Source organism: Tribolium castaneum, chromosome 7, assembly GCF_031307605.1.
Source record: "Tribolium castaneum strain GA2 chromosome 7, icTriCast1.1, whole genome shotgun sequence".
Classification (NCBI taxonomy): domain Eukaryota; kingdom Metazoa; phylum Arthropoda; class Insecta; order Coleoptera; family Tenebrionidae; genus Tribolium; species Tribolium castaneum.
Window position 1 is genome coordinate 7,030,397 of NC_087400.1, and position 23,819 is coordinate 7,054,215.

Below are 23,819 nucleotides of genomic sequence, written 5' to 3' on the forward strand. Positions count from 1 at the left end.
AAGCCAAAAAATATATTAAAAAAATAAATAATTTTTTTTAGAAAGAAGCTTTTATTTAAAAGATAGAAAAACAACTCTGATAGAAAAACATTATTTTTTACTTTTTAGTGCATCTTTTAAATAAAAGATACGGTCTGTACACATCGAACATTTGTAAATATAACTTAAAATTTCAAAACCCCATTTAACCCCTTTAGGGGGTAATTAACTATATAGAATTGCAATGTCACGCAGATTACGTAAGCGTGCAAAATTTCAATTCATTGGGACAACGGGAACCCTTTCAAATTTGGTTCCAAAAATATGAAACAGACAGACAGACAGCAAAGCAAGTTAAATAAAAGCTTTTAAAAAATGATGTAAACCACAAATATACATTTAGAACAATAGTTTTTTAAACAAAAAAGAACTCCAAACGGTCGTTTAAATTGTGACACAAAAATTAGACTAAAAAATCGAAAAAAATATATAAAAGATAAAAAAAGAAACTAAAAGCATTTTGAACAAAAAAAGATAAAAAAACAAATTCGTAAGTAAAACTTAAAGTGGGATAAAAAAACAAATAAGTGCTTTCAACGACGTTTAAATGCTGAAGAAAATGTCAAAAAAATGGTGTACTACTATTTCTTATAATAAAAAAGAACAAGAGCAAGAAATGAGAAAGCAGAGAAATCAGAGCAGAAAAACTTTAAACATCTAGAAAAAATGGCTTAGTAAAGAATTAGAAAAGACCCAATGATAAAGAATATAGAGAAGAGCTTAAGAGAAAAAAAAAAGAAAAATCGATCAAAAGAAGAGCTAGATAAGACCCAGAAAAAGAATTAAGTAGAATATAAGTTAGAAAAAAAACTAGAAAAGAGCAAAGAAAAAACAGAGAAAAGAAGAGAAGAGAAAAAAAATACCGTTAAAAAAAGTTAAAAAAAAGACATAAAACTAAAACCAATTTTTATCTTTTTTAGTATTAATAGTTTACAAAGTAAAGAAAAGTGTCTTTGTAGTATAAATGAATCCCCAAATGGGCCTTCTCTTCAGTATTGTTTTTGTTTCTGACCCCAGAGCTTAAAGATGTAGTTGCAAGTCGATGCTGATTTGAGGATAGTGAGTTCGTTGATGCGTGTTAATTTTGGAGTTTCGTTTCATTTATATACAAATGTATATTTATAAAGAGAAAATCAGCCGCTTTATTTAAAAGCAAGCTTTCGGTGTGTTTGCGAATTTTCCAAGTAAAGCTTTCGCCTCAGCCGCCGCGTTAATAATTAACAGGGTCGAAATTTTCGAACGGCAGCAGCTTTCAAAGCAAAACGTTCAAAAAGCTCGGCACACAGTTGAACGAACCGGCGGGCGCGGCGCTTTCGTATGTTATCTTATTATTTGTTCAGAAAATTCGCCACTTTGTATCACAAATATAGAAGTATTGTTTTTAGTGGATGTGTAAATAAGAGTCCTGATTGACTTTGTGCTGTGCAAACATCGCGAGTTCCTCGCGCGCTGATTTTTGACACGTGAAGCAAACACTTTATTTATTTTTCGAATTTTAATCTCGAGTTAGCAGCGCTGTAAATTGCCGCTTTATTATTTGCAAAAAATCGTCGGATTGACCACCGGATCGCAAAGCCGCTCCGCGAACGTGATACACTTGCATAATCCGTTTCCCTTGTGGTATTTTTCGAGATGGTAAATAACGTGGAAACGATGCCTCGTGCATTACAATCTCAATGTAAACCGTGCATCATTACGGCCAGATGCAGTACGTGTTGTAGGTTAGAGAATTGGAATGATCTAAGCAGTTCAGATTTGCTCCAAACCCACTACTTGTGTTGTACCTAAATTATACGGCTTTCTTGGCCGTGGTTGCCTGCAACTTGACGCCGATGCATTTCCGCGTTTTTACTTTCCACGAGAGGTCGGTAATGTAAGGCACGCAAACGGCTTTAACACTCGACAATCCCATTAAAGACGATTGCGAGGATTTCGCGAAGGGAAAGTGGACGCGATATCGAGCCCTGAGGAACTCCAAGCAAGCGTGAAACATCACACACTTTTTTACACAACGCCGATCGGACGTTAATTAAACAAAAAGGCGATTCACACCTGTTGATTTTGTTTTTCGACGACCAAAAAGTACGTACACGCGTGAGAAAAGACGGCCGCTTAAACAAAGGGATTATTTATCATCGGTAATTAACAAGACAGTAACCTCGGGTATTAAGCACATTTGTACACATAAAGGTTGGCCTTTGACACCGGAGGCCGTTTTACTCGATAAAGTGTGGATTTATCGCCACGGTCTCTTTGAACAAAAATACGAAAGGTAAATGCTCCAGCGGAAACACCCGGCATTGTCATACATGTTCCTCGCTCATCATCCTTACCGCTCTCAAATTAAATTCAACCGAAACGACAGTAAAAGTAATGCGGAAGAAAAATAATCAGGAAAAGTCTGGTAATTCCTGCAGCTCACAGTCATGAAAGTTATGTTCCCAAATCTAGACTTTCCAAAAAAGATAGGGATAAAGCGTAAAGGTGCCTAATAAAAGAAACCGGATTTTTTACAAGTTAAATCTTTCCAAAAAAAGGACCACGTCATGATCAGACGAGTTTAAAACCCTTATATCATTTCTCCAAAAAGTGCATACTTTCTTCAGAAATTTTTATTGACCCACCTGTTGTGTGGCTTATGGTAGCTTTTTAGCGTTTCATTAAACAAAATAGAGATGATGGCGCATAGGCGTTTTGAGAAGTTTTCAAAATTGTGGTCAAGATGTTCTTTTATGTGGGAGGTTCGATTCCCAGTCCTGGCAAAAAAAAATTGTTTTTTTTTTGTAAAATTTAATAACAAAACACAAATTGAAATAGAATGATAACGTAGTGGACCAAGAAATTAATTTACTTCTGTTGATTTGTCAATAATATTAAAATGTACGTTAATTTTATAATTCTAGCTCAGCGGTCCTTAAAACTTGGGACTTTAATTTTAGAACAATTTTTTTGGAAAACTGCATTTTTGATTTTGTTGCCATTCTCTATCTACCTTTAAATTTTTGCTAAACCATTCCCTAACACGCTGTATTACCAATAATTCATGTTTTACCGAAAATGTTCAATATGCGGAAAGAATATTAAAACAGAAGGATAACGATTAACAAATGTGAAGAGACAAATTGGAAAAACTTTGTGTCAGCAAGGTAAATGGTCGTGTAGTAGCATTTGTTCCTGCTATTCCATTTCTCCGGTTGTTGTTTTTCTTCCTGTGAGCTAATGAGAAATGATTTGAAAATATTTTTCAATCTCCGTTCGGTGCAACCATTAGCAGTGCCTTTTCTGACATCCACTCGGGGTGTTTTATTACTGTCTATGTGAAACCAGGCATGACTTTAAGTGGAAGTTATTAAGTTCAAAATGAAAATAGGATGCGTATTCCGTCTCCATCCAATTTGTTCTCATATGCACGAGGATAGAAAAGTGCAAATTCGTTTCGTTCCCGTCTTCCTCTCGAGTTAGATAAATTATTAGAAACAACATCAGAATCTTCCACTTATCTCAATACAACTCTCACTAATTTATTCATTGCACGTACGGAATTACGAGTACAATCTCGAATAATAACGATAATACAGGTAACCAATTAACTGGCTGAAAGATCGACTACTGTCTCACAAACGCTCGCCGATTAGAATATCTCATAATTTTATAGCCGCTCGTAATCGGCCAAGCAATCATCAACTATTAACTCGAATTGAATTTATGGCTTGTTCCAGGAGCCCTCACCAAGTCGCAGTTCCCCGTCTTCACGATCTACGCTCAGAAGAACTGTCTCGGCGTGAAGCCGTGCGAGAGGGCTTGGTGCATCGACAGAGTGCAAAACTACAAACTCCAAGGGTACACCAGGAGCAAGCTGACGGCTGCCACGAGACAAGAATGTCTCGAAATGTGTCTCGGCGAAACCGAATTCAATTGCAGGTGAGTAGGAAGCGGGCCAACGCCCCCCACTCCATCCCCACCCACTAGAGTGGCTTTTAGCAGTTGCCACTTTAAAATTTACGGTGTTAATGGCCACCATAACTTATTTCAGCACTCTTTGCCAATTGTGCTCTCCGAGACGCGATCATCTGTTAAACGGGGCCGGTTTTTGTTTCCGGACGGTTGCACTAATATCGGTGCAATTATCGAACGAATCTTATAATTCTGCAAACGATACTTTAATTCTTATTTATGGTTACGTTCGGAGGGAACTCGGAATTCCTCTGAGGGGGATTTTACGAGCCTCCGGCGAACTAAACTTTCCGAATTGGTCCGTGAAAAACTCGCTCCTGGACGATTATATCATCGGGATTAATACGAAAGGACGAAACTTACCTACAAAACAGCCGTCGAGTTATTTAATTACAGAGACAATGTAACGGTTTGGGGACGATCCCAGCGTCACCGTTAATAAAAGGATTTTTTCAAACAGGACGTGACTAATGGCTAATGAGTGTGCCACGTCTTCGGATTTTTGTCACAAAGACCGTATCATTTAATTCAAAACGGATGTTTTGTTATTTTGTCCTCAGAAATTCAATCAGCTCGTGTTATTGTTGCCGAAAAGCGAACTATTTCGCCGGAAAAAACCACACCTCGCGATGTCTAAATTGGAGAGTTTGACCGGTGGCGTTTATTGTTATTATCAAGCAAAACGAATAAATTGTTTATGAGATACTCGCGCGAGAAAAAACACCCAAATCAAATGGAGGCATGCGTGCGTGTCTTACAGTAAATACACGTCATTACATTTTTCAATGGCCGACAAACTACCGATAAATAAAACCTCAATAGCCTAACGGATGGACATTTTATGAAACTTCGCTCATGGCTTTTCTTAGGACGGACAACTTCATAAAAGACAAATTGTTCGCTTCGTACAGCTACTGGAAGGAATTCGCAAAAAAACAACGAGATTCTGGAAAGACGTGACCCTGACGGAACAACAGCGCCAAAAAAGGCACATTCTTCACCAGCGAAATAAGATAATTGACCAAAATGCCTTGAATCTCGTTAGCTTGTTACAACAACACTTAACCCAAAAAAATCGAGTGTTAATCGTAATCTAATCATCAAGCAAAAACACTTCCCGAGGATAACAGCTAAATTAACACCTCTTCGCCAAACCACACTTAACCCACGTCAGTTTAAACTTGAAAAAATTGTGAGAAAGAATCTCGGCAAAACCACGAGATAGAACCCAGTTTAAAGAAAATACAGTTTTCTTAACCCAAACCCAAAACTCGATATTCAACCAAAAAATATACAAAATAAACACAAATGTTGTCTCAAGAATTGTAAATATAAAGAAAGGCTAACGGTATTTGAAGAAAAAATTTGCCATATAGTATTAGCAGAAACAATACAGAATAGAACTAAATTTTCAAAAAATCTCACAATATTTGGAGACAAAAAACGGGATAAACACACAAGCTACTTTGCAACAATAATACAACAATAGCAATATGAAAATATAATTTTTGCGAATCAAACTTTGAGAGAGATCTTGTTATCCCAACGTACTGAAATTTTGCACACATACGTAATCTCCACGGTAAAGAAATAATGCTCAGTACGAGTAATAATTTACAAATAATTATTCTTGGTTCGTAATTAAAATACGAAGACGCAACCAACGCATTCGACAGAAAAAACTACCCTCTATTTATCACTAGAACGATGAAACACGAAGACAATTAGGAAGAAAACAAAACCAAGAGCAAATCTGTAAAGCAGGTTTAAATACAAGTATATTTGGAACCACTACCATGTCTACAGACTTATAAAAACACCAAAAAAAGTTATAATTAAAAGCTTGGCCTTTTTTCTATTTCCTAATCTGCTTTGTTGTCGTTTTTTTTGTATATTTTACGAATCAAACTTTGAAAGAGATCTTGTTATCCCAACGAACTGAAATCTTGCACACATACGTAATCTCCACGGTAAACAAATAATATTCAGTTTAGGTACGAGTATTAATTTACAAATAATTATTCTTGATTCGTAATTAAAATACGAAGACGCAACCAACGCAATTCGAGAGAAAATAAACTACCCTCTATCACTAGAACGATGAAACACGAAGACATTTAAGAAGAAAACAAAACCAAGAGCAAATCTGTAAAGCAGGTTTAAATACGAGTATATTTGGAACCACTACCATGTCTACAGATTTATAGAAACACCAAAAAAAGTTATAATTAAAAGCCTGGCCTTTTTTATATTTCCTAATCTGCTTTGTTGTCTTTTTTTGTATATTTTGCGAATCAAACTTTGAGAGAGATCTTGTTATCCCAACGAACTGAAATTTTGCACACATACGTAATCTCCACGATAAAGAAATAATATTCAGTTTAGGTACAAATAATAATTTACAAATAATTATTCTTGGTTCGTAATTAAAATACAAAGACGCAACCAACGCAATTCGAGAGAAAATAAACTACCCTCTATCACTAGAACGATGAAACACGAAGACATTTAAGAAGAAAACAAAACCAAGAGCAAATCTGTAAAGCAGGTTTAAATACGAGTATATTTGGAACCACTACCATGTCTACAGATTTATAGAAACACCAAAAAAAGTTATAATTAAAAGCCTGGCCTTTTTTATATTTCCTAATCTGCTTTGTTGTCTTTTTTTGTATATTTTGCGAATCAAACTTTGAGAGAGATCTTGTTATCCCAACGAACTGAAATTTTGCACACATACGTAATCTCCACGATAAAGAAATAATATTCAGTTTAGGTACGAATAATAATTTACAAATAATTATTCTTGGTTCGTAATTAAAATACGAATACGCAACCAACGCCATTTGGCAGAAAATAACTATCCTCTATTTATTACTAGAACGATCAAACAGGAAGACAATTAAGAAGAAAACAAAACCAAGAGCAAATCTATAAAGCAGGTTTACATACGAGTATATTTGGAAACACTACCATGTCTACAGTCTTATCGAAACACCAAAAAAAGTTATAATTAAAAGCTTGGCCTTTTTATATTTCCTAATCTGCTTTGTTGTCGTTTTGTTTTGTAAATTTTGCTAATCAAACTTTGAGAAAGATCTTGTTATCCGAACGAACTGAAATTTTGCACACATACGTAATCTCCACGGTAAAGAAATAATATTCAGTTTAGGTACGAGTAATAATTTACAAATAATTATTTTTGGTTCGTAATTAAAATACGAAGACGCAACCAACGCCATTCGACAGAAAAAACTACCCTCTATTTATTACTAGAACGATGAAATTATCGTTTGAAAGTTTGAAACTGAAATTTTGCATACACGTCTAATCTCCGTGACGTTACAGGACAAAAAAAAGTTCTTCTGTTTACTTTGTAACCTTTGTATTTCCTTTTTGTCTTTCCATTACAATATTTTGTTCTTCTGTTTACTTTTTACTTTTCTATTTTCCTTTTGTCTTTCAATTCAGTATGTGGTTTCGGCATTGTAACTTTGTGTTAAATATGTTAGTGCGTTTGGTGGTGTTTAAAGCCAGCGCATTAGTGGTCGTTGCGAACAAGCGCGTTAATTTACTGTGACAAAGTTGAATCAGCGTCTTGCGCTATGATTCTCGCGAATCGCTTTCGCTCCAAGCTAGTTCCTTGTACCTGCTTTGTGCTTTTTTTGTCGTTTCTTTTCGAAATGGTCGGTCGACTGAACGTTGGAAGCTAAAAACCGTCCACGTCGTTGTTTTCTTCTTCAAAGTCCTCTCACGTCTGGCCACTAGTATGCGCGATCAATCACGAGGATAATTAAAACTGACACCGGAGCGAGTAATTGATTTTCACGACTTTTCCTTTTTAATCTGTTCGGTTGAATCATTTTTCTGGGCTGAATCCGAACCCTCGCTCTTTCAATTACAGGAAGCGGTTTTGTTCGTCTTATTCCTCCTCGTTGGAGGAACAGTGGTCATGTCAGAGCCGTTGTTATGGCCACCCGCGGTGACTCCGTCCAACACCTATGCCTCTAATTTATTCAAATTAATTTCCTCTGTCGAGAGGGCAAAAATCGCGGAGGTGGCGTCGTACTCGACGGGCAGTCCAATTAGTCCTCAAGTTGCCAGTTCGAGACGGGACATTTATCACACACACGGTCTCGACAACGTACCATATTAACATTTTGATGGGAGGTAATTAGTAATTAGTGCAATGGTAGATGACGGGCATGAGGATCGAGCGTGCCGCGGCCATTGTATGGAGATGAGTCGCTTGCATTCGTTCTGTCTTTGTCCGGGTGAAGGACTCGAGAGACTGCCCCATTTATCAGGACGATCTATAGCTAATCTATCTACTCCCTTCAATCAGCCATCATAAAAGGATTTAATAACGCGCCAACGCGAGGCTCCGCTTTTACGATATTTTTGCCGTTTGAGATGATAAATTTCATATCGCGATCGACTTCGCGTCTTCAAAACCGTGTTTTAGCGGCCGGAGATGACGGAAATGCATCGCGAATCCCTCTAATCGCTGCCCTTAATGGACGACCGGTTTCGCACTCCTTCACTCCACAAAGAGCTTGTCCGACTCGTCTCTTCATTTCGCTTCTCATTATTCACAGAAACAAAACTCAACAATTTTTATACCTCATAAAGAAAAACATCATCCAATAACCAGTTCCCAAAAGCTCACTTGAAATCGTTCTATTATCGTCTTTAGGGATTTTAAGGATTTTGAAATATACAGGGTGTCTCAGCTAAGACTTTGTCTTTGTCAACGGATTTTTATGAAATTTAAAATGCAGATATTTTAGAAGATATAGATTAAAATCCAATTAATGCAACAACTCAAGTCTTAAAAACGAAATTTTCACATGCCTTTTTAAAATGTTAAGTCTTTTTAGACTTATATTAAAAAATTGATCGTCAGTGAAAAATGCTGCTAGAAAAACCTCGTTCGTGGAAGACGTCTGTTTCGCGAGAAAAATGAGAAACAAACTGTTAAACGTGGGTACAGATGCAAAAGCGTAGATCTCTGAGACAAATGAGCACTACCATTGAATTTTGGTCAATACTACTCGTAGAAACGTAACTATCACGCAAGGGACATTTCACAATTATCTCTCACCCATACAAAGTTAAAAAACAATATTTTTGACATACTTTTGGTACTGCTTTAATTCATTCAAAAAGGACTAAAAAACTGAACAACAACTGAAAAATTCTAGACACTTGAACATTCAGAACTTTGTAAATGTTTCGTACACTGCTGATTGGATTCTCTTCAAAAGCTTGAATTACAGCCCCAACTAATGCTTCGTTTCCAGTGACGTGTTTTGTCCTTAGTCGATTTAGTTCAGGTACGCTTCCTGTGTCTTCAAATTATTGACGATTCTTTGAACTTTAAATTTCATAAATAACATTTCACAAAAAGTCCAACGACACATTCCATAGGCGAATATTGATTCTTTTATCAACAACACAGAAATTTCAGCTACTGTTGTTGGTTTTTAAAGTAATTTCACCAAATTAAAACAATTTTACTTTTCTGACCGCGCTCACACTTTTGACAGTTTTTTTCAGTGGTACACAAAATGCCGCATAGAAATGCTTCATCAATTGTTTCAAAAGGTGACTGCCCAAATTACTATCAAAATTTGGATTAAGTTTTTAACAACAAAATTTAATTTTTTTCTTGGATCAGCCGAGCGATTAGGTTAATTTTTTGTGTGGCCATTAATTTTTCGGGGTTTAATGATCCTGCGGTAATCTGGCTTAATTTTAAATAAAAGAAATGTGTTTTAAAATTCCTTTTTTTAACTTGAAGTCATTGAAAGAACACCTCCTAAAACATGTGCATTCTAAATTTCATAACAATCCGTTGACAAATAACTGAGATATTAAGCTCGAAAGTCTTAGCTGAGACAGCCTGTAGAAGTCCGTCCAACTCGAAAAAACTACATACTGTGGTAAAAACTACTTTCTTATTCCAGGATCATTTAAAAAGAACAAAGGATATTCCGAAAAACTTTTCTCCGTTATGTTTTTCTCCTAATTCGTGAGTAATATTCAAGGTCTGGCAAATAAACCAACTTCAAAATTTTCTCTAGCTTTGATCAAATTTCAAAGGCAGAAGGACCCTTAATCAAAGATCGTCCGAGCAGGTCACTGCCGGCCCTCTCCCAACTAATAAAGTAATAATGCAAGTGTAGGCGTCTGCAGATTAGTCTCGTGCATTAGCATGTGATATAGCTCGTACATTATCTTGTCACGGCCATTATTGGTAATTTACATTTACATGTCTCAGTTGCAGCTGAAATAATCACCGCCATTACATTACACTTAAAACTTGCGATTGGCATTTTTCTCCAAACGACCTCCCTCGCCGAGCAAACCAGACCAAATAAAACACAACGGAAGTAAGATCTAATCCGACTAATGAGATTACACAGTTCGAACACAATGTTTAATAAAATACCGATCGATTCCAAGTCTCTCGCTCTTAACCATAAGCGAGAATCGGACGATATTACCAACTTAAAATCAGTTCCAAATTACTTTACGTGATGTAATTTCGTGCAATTATCAGATAATTATCTGATATTTACTTCACGAACTCGTTAAGGATCTGCGGAGGAACGCGGTATGAGGAACAAGGAAAAAATACTGAAAACGCGAACGATCCATACAGCCACGACAAAGCTGAACGCTAGAGCACAAGGTCGCCGCTGCCTGATAGATCTCAAACTTTTTTACCCTTATATATAAATACAGTCTGGGTATCAAGACAAATCTTCTAAGGTGCAGGCTTTGCGTACCACAGGGCGCTACTTGGAGCCCAATGCTATTCCCGGCCGCAAACGGTCTAATTCTTCCTGTCGTCTCCATTCACCAAACACGCGGTTTTTTTCGCTGTAAATGGTAGATTTACCGCCCAGTGAGCGTAAAATACCTCCGATATCAATCACGATGACTTCGGACAGCACCTGTTGGTGCTGCTCGCCATTGTCATGGGTGTTGATAAGTCAACCACCGTTTTCCTAATTGCTCCATAAATTGTGGTATCACGGTCACATTGTCATCTTCCGCGTGATTAATAATTGGTAATTTCGCTTAATTGAGTCGAGGTGTGTATTCCCACGACGTATTTATCGCGGTGCGTGTGCATAGTAATTGCGGAAACTAGGGGTAAACACGTAATTTACTTTTTCGGGGAGTTTATAGAACCGGAAGTGTAACAATGTTGCGGTTTGGAGATTTCCGGATGTTAAGGCTAATCGAGGATTTCTAATTTAGTTGGGGTTGTTATTATTAGAACGGTTTCGGCGGAAAGCTGTTTCATTATGTGCCGAAGTTTACTCGTAAAGGGACAAACTTCGGGAAAAAATAAAAACGGGGACAGCAGGTGGCGGGATTATAACAATTTGACATTTACATACTGTCAGTCATAAATGTATTGTTTTTATGCGCTCGGTTGCATTATTTGATTTAAAATAAATTTACGGTTGGCTCGTTTTTACAGTCGATTGGTGCGCAAATATAGAATTTTTTTATTAAAAGTTTTGCCAGGATTAGGCTCGTTCTCGTGTTCCTGGTATCAGTTAATTGCAATTAGTTCGGGGTGGTTCTGTACGAGGGTGGCCAGTTATCAGCTCGGCTCACACTATTAAATTACACCGCCTATGGAGGTCAACCTTGCAAGACAAGCCACCTCGATAATTACCAAAGTTTGGGATGCTTGCTGCAACCGCATCGTGTTAAGACCTCCACTGTAGGAATTTGGTAATTTCCGAATTTGGAAAAACGTACGATGGAGTGCATTCTCCGGTGCAGCCGCCATAACTCATCTCCTGCGAGAGTGCGGAAAGCAAGTGCGGTCCCTTGGACACTATTACACGGTTCGAACGTCTTGTAATCATAAATAATCGCATACGTTCAACGTCGAAATTTGCATGCGGACACTTCTTAACACGGTGGAAACATCGGACCAACTATACCATACATGGCACTTCCAGCGGTACCCTCGTTAATAACGAAACGTGGCAATTAGCATGAAATAGTGCACCGGAGTCGTGTGTTCGCATAAACTTGCTTTTTTCCGTGGTAATTCTGCGCGTGTTCGCCGGAATCCGGTGATGAAAAGCGCCCGGAGCTAGCGCTTCAAATATCCCGGAATTTTTTTACTCGACCGGTGCAATTCCTCCAGCATGCCGAGACAAGGCCGGAGCTGTACATATTAATTTGGAATTCTTGACGCTTTTTACACCGAGGGCTTTTTTGCACAACTGGAATTTTGGTTCGACAAGGCACGAAAGAGCATCATTAACGCCCAAAGGTGTTCAAAATATGGATTGTCCTAACGAGATAACGAGCTGCTTACACAAATCATACGAATTAAGCCAAGTGCCAACAGATTGGCCAATTAGCGTTTTTTGAGCTAACCGGCCGGAAGTTCTAGTTAAGCCAGTAGCTCGGGGCGTCGCGACGTCCCATCTATGGGTCTTATGTCATCGTCGATATTACTTCTCCGTCTCGAACGTGACTCGCAGTTAGGAGCTGCCTGTGTGGCTCGTCATTGCCAACCCAATGACACTAAACACACACGCTTTGCATCTCAACAATACAACCACCCTGGTCGGTTCCGAGCCAACAATCTGCCCGATACGGCTGATTACCTGCGCATTCTAGCGACTATATCGCCACCTGGAAATTTTTCGCCCGCTTCCCAAAAGGTCGCTTATTAAGCTAGCGGCACACATAAGTGGCTAATTACGGGGTTGGTGGCGAAAAACTCTTGCACACACGTACGGTAAACGCGACGTTATTGCAATGCCAGTTGTGCTATTCCCGGCATTGGGAAGCGCAAACTTCAAAGACTATTAATCAGAAATCTGTTCGAAAGCAATTCAATGATTATCTTATTAATTAAGTCCTGTTTATATCTGCCGTATTTTTAACATTTCATACACATGACCGGTTTAGTTCTGTTGAAGCGAAGAAAAGTCCTAATATATTAACATTTTCTTTACAACTCATCGCGATCGGAAAACAAACTCAAACCGGTTCAAATCTCGTGATTAATCTGAATAATCACTACACGGCATTAATCAAATCTAGTTCTTCACTGAGTTTTTCACAGCGGCCCAAACTTAATTACTTAATTCAATCAAACGTCGCATCTTTCGCCTGATGGATGGACGCGAACACGACAGACAACCGCGGGATCTCAACGCAATCCAGCTGTCACGAATTTTTACGTTTATCTCCTCCAACACACAACGATTATTAAGCTCATAATCCTAAAATGTACGCAACAACTGGAAAAATGTCAAGTCGATCATTTAATTCCGGATTCATTTTTTAATGATGACATTTTATAAAAAAAGTTGCATATTGGTGCAAAAACCAAATCATAATTAGAATAATTCATCACTTTGATAAAAAGTTGAAAAATTCGCAAGTATCGTTAAACGAATTATACAGCGTGGAATTTTTAACTGGAATAAAATTCTAACTGTGTTTTAGGCAATTTTGGTAAAAATTCCCGAAACAGGTTAATTTTTATTATTCCTTGCCTACTATTTGGTGCGTATGGTTTTTGTTTATCTGTTGTCAAAAATGCACAGCCACCTCTAACGTTTTTTTTCAAATGTAATGGTATATCAAGTAATACTTCGTATGAAAGCCCACTTCGCAAGCAATACAACGCACTATTTGTTGTGATAAAAAAATAAAAACCAATTTTATAAGTTGAACAGTATTAATGCAACAATTGTTCAAAATGGGCACCGTTCCTCTTCTGGGAAATAACATAACGATAGTAGCATAAATTTCTAACATTTTGCAACATTTCTAGTGTGGTTTGCCTAATTTTAACTTATAAAACTTGGTTTTGATTTTTTTGTCACGTAGACTTTGAAAATATTCAGAAACCAAAGAGTGCGTTGTATTCTACGCAAAGTGCTCTTTTACATGAGGTAACACTTGACACACCGTTACATTTGAAAAAAAAGTTAGAAGAGGCAGTGCATTTTTAAAAACAAATAAACAAAAACCACATGCACCAAATGATGAGCAAAGAAAATAAAAACTGACGTGTTTTACGATTACTTACAAAAACCGCTTATATCCAAGTTACAAATTTTATTTTAGTCAATAATTCCACACTGTTTTCATTTATTTATCCCGTAGGCTTTGGAAATATTCAGAAAACAAATAGTGCGTTGTACTGCTTTCGAAGTGCTCTTTCACATGATTTCAAATGATGGGCAAGAAAAAACAAAAAGCAACCTGTTTCTGGGATTTTTACAAAAATTGCCTATATCCAAAGTTATGAACTTTATTTCAGTTAAAAATTCCACACTGTATAGTTCAATTTTTCGACATAATCTCTTTGTAGCTCTATATCCTTAGCCCAAAAATGCAGAAATTATTGGATCCCTTCTCGAAGATAACTTTCTCCCTTCTATGCAAACTACCTGAGCATTTCTAACTTGGTTCTACTTTGTTCCGAATCTCTTTCATTCAAGAAACTTTTTATCTTTAAAAAGTAGGCGAAAATCGAAGAAAATTTTGATGAAATAATGAAAAATCAAATCAGAAAATAGGACAAATCATAAAAAAATCAGAAACACCAAATATGGGTATATATTGCTATATCGGTAACTTTTAATTCTTAAGGCTAATTATTGTGAACTGATTAATTGGCAACTTTCTGTGTTATGACTGACTGGTCTTGGTCTTCTTTTGCAAGGATCATCAAGAATAAAATTCCTCGTTTACGTATGAATTAAAAAAATCCAAAAAAAAACTTGCAAGCACTGGAAAGACACAAACTACTTCATTCCCAATATTTCCCAATATAAGTTCTATGTCACCTGTTAAAATTTCTTCACCTGAAGATGATACAGTAAAGTATCGAAACGTCGCGACAAATTTAATAGTTTCGTTTATCCTGTGTCCTATAACACCAGTTTCGGCGTAATCGTGCATCAAGTTAAAATTTATGTTTTTAATATTCAAATCTCAGAGCCATATACCAATACCGAAAACAAAAAATGATAACTATTTCTCGGTAATTTTACCATTGTCGAAAACCTGTTTTGTTTTTTTTTTGTAATTCTGCATTCCCGTTGGAAAATTAAATGGAATAATTGTTGAGTGTTTGATTGTTTGGGGATTGGGCAGTGTTTAAGATGTCTATTACGCGTCGTGGCATGTTTAGGCAGTTGTAATTTTCGATTGCGCTTTCGGTGGTGCGGCTCGCGAAATTATAGGCTTCTAGGTGGTAATCGCCGGCAGTAACAGGTGTACAGTGATGTAAAAATGTCCATAAATTACGGTGGCAGGGAAAAAGCGTGTGTCTCGAGCTTACACACACGTCTCCGAGATAATAAATACTTTGCCGTCTGTAATAATATGCGTAAATAATATCTCGACAGCGTCCTTTTCGCGATTACTGTCTAGTCATTCACTTTTGTGCTCGTCGTCGCCGTCGAAAAGCTCTGTCTTTCCCGCCGTCATTGTCGGCGATAAAAGCGAGTTCGTTGTACGCGGCATGAATTATGCCCGCAATGAAATGATGGCCTGTCATATTCACGTTGTTGCTGCTACTGTCATGTAGATGCACAAACGTCGTTCGACGTAAAACTCCCATTTCGATTAACAAATCACAAGCCACTCGTAACGTTCAATTGCACGTTATCGGAAGATATTTTCACGTTCTAAAGCACGATCTGGTGCGCGGAAGAAATGGAAATCTCATCTCGTACCACAATTATCCGTACTATCGATTTCGCAAATCGACGATGCAAGTTCTCATGAGTAGTGGCGTGACTGCGGCCCATCAAAAATTCAAAAGTAAAACGCCAATTAGATGCGAATATTCAAGGCATTGAGAGTGAAATTGATGATAGATCGGTGCACAATCGCAAGAATCGACAACTTCCCAGAGCTGTGTCAATCACAAACACGTTTAGAACAAAACTGATATTTGCAGGCCTGCTCATGACGGCTCTCATCAACAACGATTTTGACCCATTTCACGACACGACAACGTAAGTCGGAGCATTTTTGCAAACCGGCATGACGTGAACTGCTATTGTGAGATCATTGTGTGATAAAAGAGCGAAGCTTCGCCCTAATTGAATTAAAATCACCAACAACTGTAAACTTTACAGAAAAATTGGAGGTTTCAATTTGGTTCGTTGCTACATTAATTGTCGTGTAGATTAACGCCTCGGCAATTAAGATTAATTAATCAACAATTTAATGGTGAATCCATGAATATAATCTATTCACGATCTTTCCGGTAAAGTGGTGGTTAGTTAGACAAATTGTTTGTGTCACGAATCAAAGCAGTTTGCATAATTTATTCGTTGAAAAAAGGCAGCGAATAGACTTATTCCCATTGTGTTCCGAAAAGCGTCAAGTAATTAGAATAGAGACAATTAGATGCAGGTCCGCGTGTTGTTGATTCAGTATCTGGCGGTTGTATTCTAACAAGAGTCTGTATGTCGTCATAGTAGCCTATTCATAACCATAAGCGTCGGCTAGGCGCTGCCATATCGTACAATCAATCCAATTTAAAATGGCATTTCAATACTATTGCTTATGTGAAAGTGTAGACAATGCCCTTTGGAGCGTCGCAGCCACATATTGTATGTTGGTGCGCTCCACTAAGTTGACAATATTAAGATTTACGCATCAGATAATTCCGGTCCGTTCGCCGCCTTTTATACAAAGTTCCTCGCTTTCACTTAATTATAACGCGAAAGGGAAAGGGCATTCGAATCACGTAAAGAAAATGCCTTGGGTTATGTAGTGCTGAACGCAGCATCTTCATCGTCGGAGCCCTAACATGGCATCGAGCCTGTTAGGGCGAGACAATGCGCGGCCATAAATAGCCCCCAACACTTGGTTTTTCATGTCGTTAGGCCGTGATTAACAAGTGTAAAGCCCAATGGTAATAAGGTTGTTGTCCGGCGATAAATAATTTATCACGAAGTCGCTCGTGATGGACTGGGCAGTTCCGGTCCCATCAATCCTCCGGATGAGATGGGACAATGACCATAATCCATCGTGAGCGATCCGCGCCCATCAAACAACACTTATTAAAAGAAAAAACCAAGAGTTATAGTCTATTTAGCCGGGGAATAATGGCGGGCATTAAACTAACTGCCCGTACATGTCTACATATGTAAAGCACGATCCCAAGATGGATCGCCTGCCATTCGGACCTTACAAAGCTTCAGCGCCGCAATCACCGACCATTATCTTATCAAATATGCCCACTGTCGCTTATTTCAATAAATCTCTTGTTACAGATCGGCCAACTACAATAACGCAACAGGCGATTGCGAACTATCCGCCTTGGATAGGCTCACCCTCGCTGGAAGTTCCGCCTTCCAAGCGGCGGACGGATACGACTACATGGAGAATAATTGCGTCGAAGAGCCCTCCAAACTATGCGAATTCAAGAAACTCAACGGACGAATACTCAAGACCGTCGACTCGGTTTACCAAGACGTTGGGTCGGTTGATGAATGCAGAGAGTTGTGTCTCAACTCGCCCTACAGGTGTCATTCCTACGATTACGGTGACACGGGAGAGATGGTCTGCAGGCTCAGTCATCACTCGCGTGCCACTCTCGCAGACATACAGGTTGGTGCCTTATCTAACACGTTCTATCGCATCACGCAAAAAAGAGTGCAAGCTGTGAACTTTATGCATTCGAAAACTGAAAACTTTTCCACTCCCATGGCCAGTTCCGTGTCACCTGTTCCTATTTATTTCTTTAATATTCAAATCCGAGCTCCACTTCCTGCATACCGACGCCAAAAATCCAGCCCGACCTTCCTTATACGTCCCATCTCATGAATATTTACCGCGCGATTAAAAACCAAAATATCACTCCGCTTTGTGGAGATAATATGAAAATTAAGATTTCTCACGGCAACCACATCCGCCGCTGATGATAATTCAATCGAATTTTTGCAACAACCCTAAACCGGTCCCCTGCTAATAAAATCTCATCGTCTTGTCACTCATGCCGCTTTAAATAAGCTTCATGAATATTTAGCTCCTGTGTGATATGTTAACATTCGTTCTCGTCCTGCAGGATCCTTATTTGGAGGTCCCCGAGGCGGCAACGTACGAATTGAGCTCGTGCTACAACGTTAGCATAGACTGTCGCTCTGGAGACATGGTGGCTCGGATACAAACGTCCAAACTCTTCGATGGGAAAATCTACGCGAAAGGAAGTCCAAACTCGTGCGTTCGCGACGTTAATAACAGCCTCGAATTTGAACTGTCGATGGCTTTCGACAATTTAGAATGCAACGTGCGGAAAAATGGACTGGGGAGGTAAGTCCTAACTTTTGAGCATCAACAAGTCCTAACTCGCTCCGGCAGATACATCAACGACGTGGTGATCCAACACCACGACAAGATCGTCACCAGCTCAGACCTCGGCCTTGCGGTCACTTGCCAGTACGATTTGACCAACAAGAGTGTGACCAACGAGGTCGATTTGGGCGTCCACGGGGACATCCAACCAGCCCTTTCTGAGGAAGTCACAGTTGACTCTCCCAACGTTGCCATGAAGATCACCGATCGTTCCGGCGGAGATGTCATGCCGTCGGCCGAAGTCGGCGATCCTCTAGCGCTCCGCTTCGAAATCATGGACAAGAACAGCCCGTACGAGATCTTCGTCAGGGAGCTGGTGGCAATGGACGGCGTCGACTCCAGCGAAATCGTGCTGATCGACTCCGACGGCTGTCCCACCGACCATTTCATCATGGGCCCCATCTATAAATCGGCCGAGTCCGGCAAGGTACGTAATTAACTTAAGGCCCGTCCGGAGTAAGCTCGACCTTCAGATTTTTACGACACTAGTTCAACTGTCAAGTTAGAATCGGCAGCAATCTTAAAAGACACCCTATTACGAGCGCATAATTTACAACACCCTAACGGCCGGTACCCCAGCCTCTTCATTCATTCAGAATTTCAGAATTTTACGTAGGGGACTGACTTGCTGCATTTTCAACTCTCAAACGTAATTTTTCAAGTTTGTAACCAATCGTGTATTAGCAATATTAGCAATATTATCTTGTAGTTCTATTATTTATAATAGGTACTCATTGCAATTTTAATTTACGTTAAAATTAAACTAACACTCTAAAACTAATTAAAAAATATAGACGGAAGAAAAATAAAACTCCGAAACTCGAAATGTCATAGAGAAATCTACGGAACAATGTTTCGAAAGCAAATGATTTTCACTCACTTGTACTTGCATTTATACAGTGGCCTGAAAAAGGTTGATGGGTGTATTTGCTTGACCCATATAACAGACCAAACCAATATTAATTTCCCAAAAATAGAAGTTTAGGAAGTTACCAAAATCAGTTCTTTACTGAAAACTTGATAAAATGCTCTAAAAACGTAAAATTAACAAAATTTTCAATTTTTCTCACTCATCATAAAACATGGTAAATTTAACTAAATAGATCAACGTGACATCATATTTGAAAAAAAATACAAAATACATCAATTCTCAGCTTAAAATAATATAATTTTCCACGTAATTAGGTCGCGGTATAATGGAAGCGATGTACTTTTCAAATTGTGCGGCCTAAGTTTTGAACCTAAGGGCTGCCAGTGACTCATGTGCGTCCAGGTACACAAATTCGAGACAATTAATCGTTTTTCCCAGAAAAGAGGTGACAAAGACGTGTTTACAGGGAACTGGTTTGTTACTCCATTCCCCAAATATTTAAATATTTATTTATCACCGGAGTAATTAATGACCGACCAATATTATTTCAAATGCATTCTCATAAATAAACTTTCGTCCTTCGTACCAAAACTAAAAGCAAAACATTTATTTAGGTACCTTGTATTTTTAATGAAATCACAATTCTCATTTATTCAAAAGAATGTTTATCCCACAGAAATTTTAAAATACCTGAAATCTTCTTTTATAAGTCTAGCCATGGGAAGTAAAATTACCGTTGGGGGCGCCACTGAGCTAGGTCGAAAACAGTAACCATAAATGGCGGGAAAATGTTTATTCGGATATTTTGAGCGTTGTACGAATTTTGGGGCTTCACAATTATTGCATTGCCTATGCGGAATGATTATTGTATCTTTGATGCACGAAACTTATGTTGACAAATGAGAGATGACGAGGAAAACACGAATAACGAATGACCGTTTGGTTCACTTTCTTTATTGGAAAATTATTACAAAGACATTGAAAAGCCTACCTTTTGGCATAATTTGCGTTTAAATGTATCAGCAGTTGTTAATCTTTATTGTAGTTTTGTAGATTTACCGCAGCATTTCATGATTTTTCCAGTGGAAAATTCTAACCTAAAATTCACACACTTCACTAATTTATTGGTTTCTTGAGCCAAACTTTGTGTTCGCTGTGATCTATTACTTATAATCTTCAATTAGACAACTGTTTGATAACACTTTGTAATCAAAATTTAAATATTTTTCACTTTTTATCCACTTTCAAGTTCCAACAATAAACACTTTATATGTACCACGAAAAACTACAGAACCAAACCAAAGTCAACGCTAGTATTTACTACCACGTGCTTTTAAAGTGATTCTTTCTATTGTAAGTAATTAACACTATACGAGCAAAATTGTTGAACAATTCATTAAATGTCAGTTAAATGTGGAATTACGAAAATTTCTTTACTGTTTTCGACATAGTTCAAATGTCATCACCAGAGGGCGTCTAGTTAATTTTATTTCTGAATTAGACATCTGTTTGCATCGTCAGGGGTGATCATAAATTATGTTTGAAGTCCGGGTCTAATTGTTTGGGGTTACTTTTTATGGGAGAGTTGTAAATTATCTCTTGCACACTCGATTTTCGATTGCAAATAAGGCTACTTCTGTGGAGGTGTTATTAACAAACATTTTTTCATCGAACTTGAAATTATCGGGTTAAACAAGTATAAATAAAACTTCTTAAAATGCGTTTTTTTCTAGAAATCCTTAACTTTAGTCAAATTTTCTCTACCTTTATTAATGTTTGTAGGTAACCTATCGCATATCTAAAATGGCCGATAAACAAGAAAAAAAATCTCTTTTACATGATACCAAGTTAATGAAAATATGTTTGATAGTTTTTGAGGTACAGCGGTAGTCATTTACATTGGAACTCCCATACGAGATTTCACTCCGGACGGCTCTTAAACTTGACACCAAAGCTAAAGCTCTATTCCAAGCTTTATCCAGAAACACAAAGTTTGTCAAATTTTCATGAAAATATTTCTTGAAAATTTCCAGATCTTGTTGTCGCACTTCGACGCCTTCAAGTTCCCCTCCTCCGAGGTGGTGCAGTTCCGAGCGCTGGTGACCCCCTGCATGCCCACCTGCGAGCCGGTGCAGTGCGACCAGGAGGAGTCCTCCGGCGACCTCCGCTCCGTGGTGTCGTACGGACGTCGTCGCCGTCGCCGCTCCACCGACCCCCACGACGACCTGCTCCTGGTGCAGTCCATCCAAATCACCGACAAATTCGGCTTCGAGCGCGATGCGAACAAATCGCTCGAATCCGAAGCCATCTTCATCCCTAACGAGTCCGGCGTTTGCATAAACATGGCCGGCTTGATCGTCGCCGGCGCCGTTTTTCTCTCTGCCCAGCTGCTCATCATCGCCTTGTGGACGTTTATTTGGCAACGGCGAAGGTCCAACAAGCTCAACGACGGAATGTCGGTCAGCGTGAGCTTGCCCTCGGGGCTCAGTTCCGGCCGCACCGACAGCCTCTGCAAGCTCTACGAATCCGGTTATAACCACTCCCGCCGCTTCTAACCGAAATCGCGTGTGATATTATTGTACAGCGCCGTACGGACCCTAACTCGCGCGTAAAAAATACCTGCGATTTTTCGGGGCGTGTCGAGGGCGGCTGTCGCCGTTTTAGTCGCAGACGCGCCCTGGAAGTCTCTTCTGTATTGCAATGCCAGATCTTAACACCGCAAACGTATTAGAATAATACTCGTTTAGCTAATTTTATTTAAAAAATTCTCATAGGAAAAAGCTTTAGTAACGTTTTGCACCTTGTGCTAAGCTTGAGGTTCAGGTCAGCGTTTAATTTTTTGTGAAACGTTACTCTTTTTTTCTAAGGGGCGGCACGCACGAATGGACTCTAGGACGATCTAGCGTGAATGAATCTATATTTTATTTTTTTATAATTAAATCATTTTTTAATCACTCAACTGCAATATGGGCGAATGGTGACGGATGAATGCTATTTAAAACTGCTTGTCCTAGTTTCCTGAGTGCAGCGCCTGGACGGTTTTGCTCCTCGACTTGCAAAATCATCCACGCTTATCGCCTTTAAATCATTTTTAACAAATACCATATATTTTTTATATTTAGGTAATTATTATAATTTTATACTATTTATAAGTTATGCGCTGATGTATTCAGTTATAAATTCTGAATTTTCTAAATATATGAATTGAATGAGACGCTTTTTGCTTCAACCCGCCACAAAAAAAATTAATTGAAAGGTTCACACAACCATCGTAAAATTAAATCACGCTTGAGGTACTACCACTCCCTTCGACATAACATCCTCTTCATTAAAGAAACCAACCAATAAGCCCAGATTTAATTATTTTTAGTGCTGCAACAACGAGTTTTTTTTAATTTAAATTGGATGCCTCGTAAAATTTGCACAAAAAAATTGGGCAGGTATTAATTAAAGTTAGGTCCACCCCCTTCACTACAACAATTTAATAAAAAGACTTAACTAAAGTAAAAAAATTTAAAGGCCCCAACCCATGTTTTATAACAAGTTATACCGTATGACTACAAAAGATTGTGTCATTTGGATCAAAAAAATATACAGGGTGTTTCGTTTTTATTGTTACAAATTTAAACAGGTGATATAACATTCAATTCTAAGACAAAAGTTTCCTATAAACATGTGTCGAAAAATACTTCGTAAGGGAGCAACACCCCCTGAAAGGGGTCCTTCTTTTAACGGGTTTTTCTCAATATTTCAGATAAAATCACAAAATCTAGTACAGTCGATAATTTTCATTCGCCTAATCGAATTCGAGGATCAAATGTAGAAATTTTTATTCAGGGGCGTCCCAAACTGAGAGGATGTAGGGTAAAAACTACCCTAACTATTTTGGTTTTAGTTTTTTGACACTTTCAGTTGCAAAATCATAATTTCCATAGATTTATATACAAAAATGGTCTCTTGTGTTGTTTCGATACAACCCACCGTTTTTAAGTAAAATTAATTTAAACGTTGTCTAACAGACTATAAACACCATGAAAATCAGGGGTGAACAGAGGCTTTCGCGGTCAGAACCTGTCCTGAAAATGCCCCTCAGAAGAATGGGCAACACGGCAACATTTTCTAACAAACTGATGTGGTCTAACCCCAAAAGACCCAGATTTCAATTTGGTTCCTTCCTGATTTTTGAGCTGTTTAACATAAATTTTAAATCGATTTTACTCAAAAACGGTGAGTTGTATCGAAACAACACAAGAGACAATTTTTGTGTAGAAAACCATAAAATTTACAATTTTGTTGTTGAAAGTGTCACAACACTAAAGCCAAAATAGTTATGGTATTTTTTACCCTACTCCTTTCCAGTTTGGGACGCTCCTGATTAATTTTTTTTTACATTTGTTCCTCGAATTCGATTAGGCGTATAAAGATAGATAACTGTACCAAATTTTGTAATTTTATATGTAATGGTTTCTGAAATATTGAACAAAACACACTAATAGAAGCACCCCTTTCAGGGGGTGTAGCTCCCTTACGAAGTATTTTTCGGAACACTCTGTATACTGGTCACACTTGTGAC

The 23,819-nt window shown here is 38.3% G+C and overlaps 1 protein-coding gene across 4 annotated transcripts in view; it reads right to left on the bottom strand.

Annotated features, from left to right (window-relative positions):
- Positions 1 to 23,819, bottom strand: part of Atg16 (Autophagy-related 16) — a 230,182-nt gene that overhangs the window by 189,784 nt on the left and 16,579 nt on the right. The window contains exon 9 of one of the 4 annotated variants that reach the window (XM_064358028.1): positions 21,228 to 21,764. The exons of the other annotated variants lie outside the window; for them this stretch is intronic. Coding sequence (XP_064214098.1) covers positions 21,243 to 21,764 — 522 coding nt within the window. The 3' untranslated portion in view covers positions 21,228 to 21,242. Of the gene's footprint in view, positions 1 to 21,227; positions 21,765 to 23,819 lie in introns of those variants that run through there. 4 annotated transcript variants of the gene reach the window in all.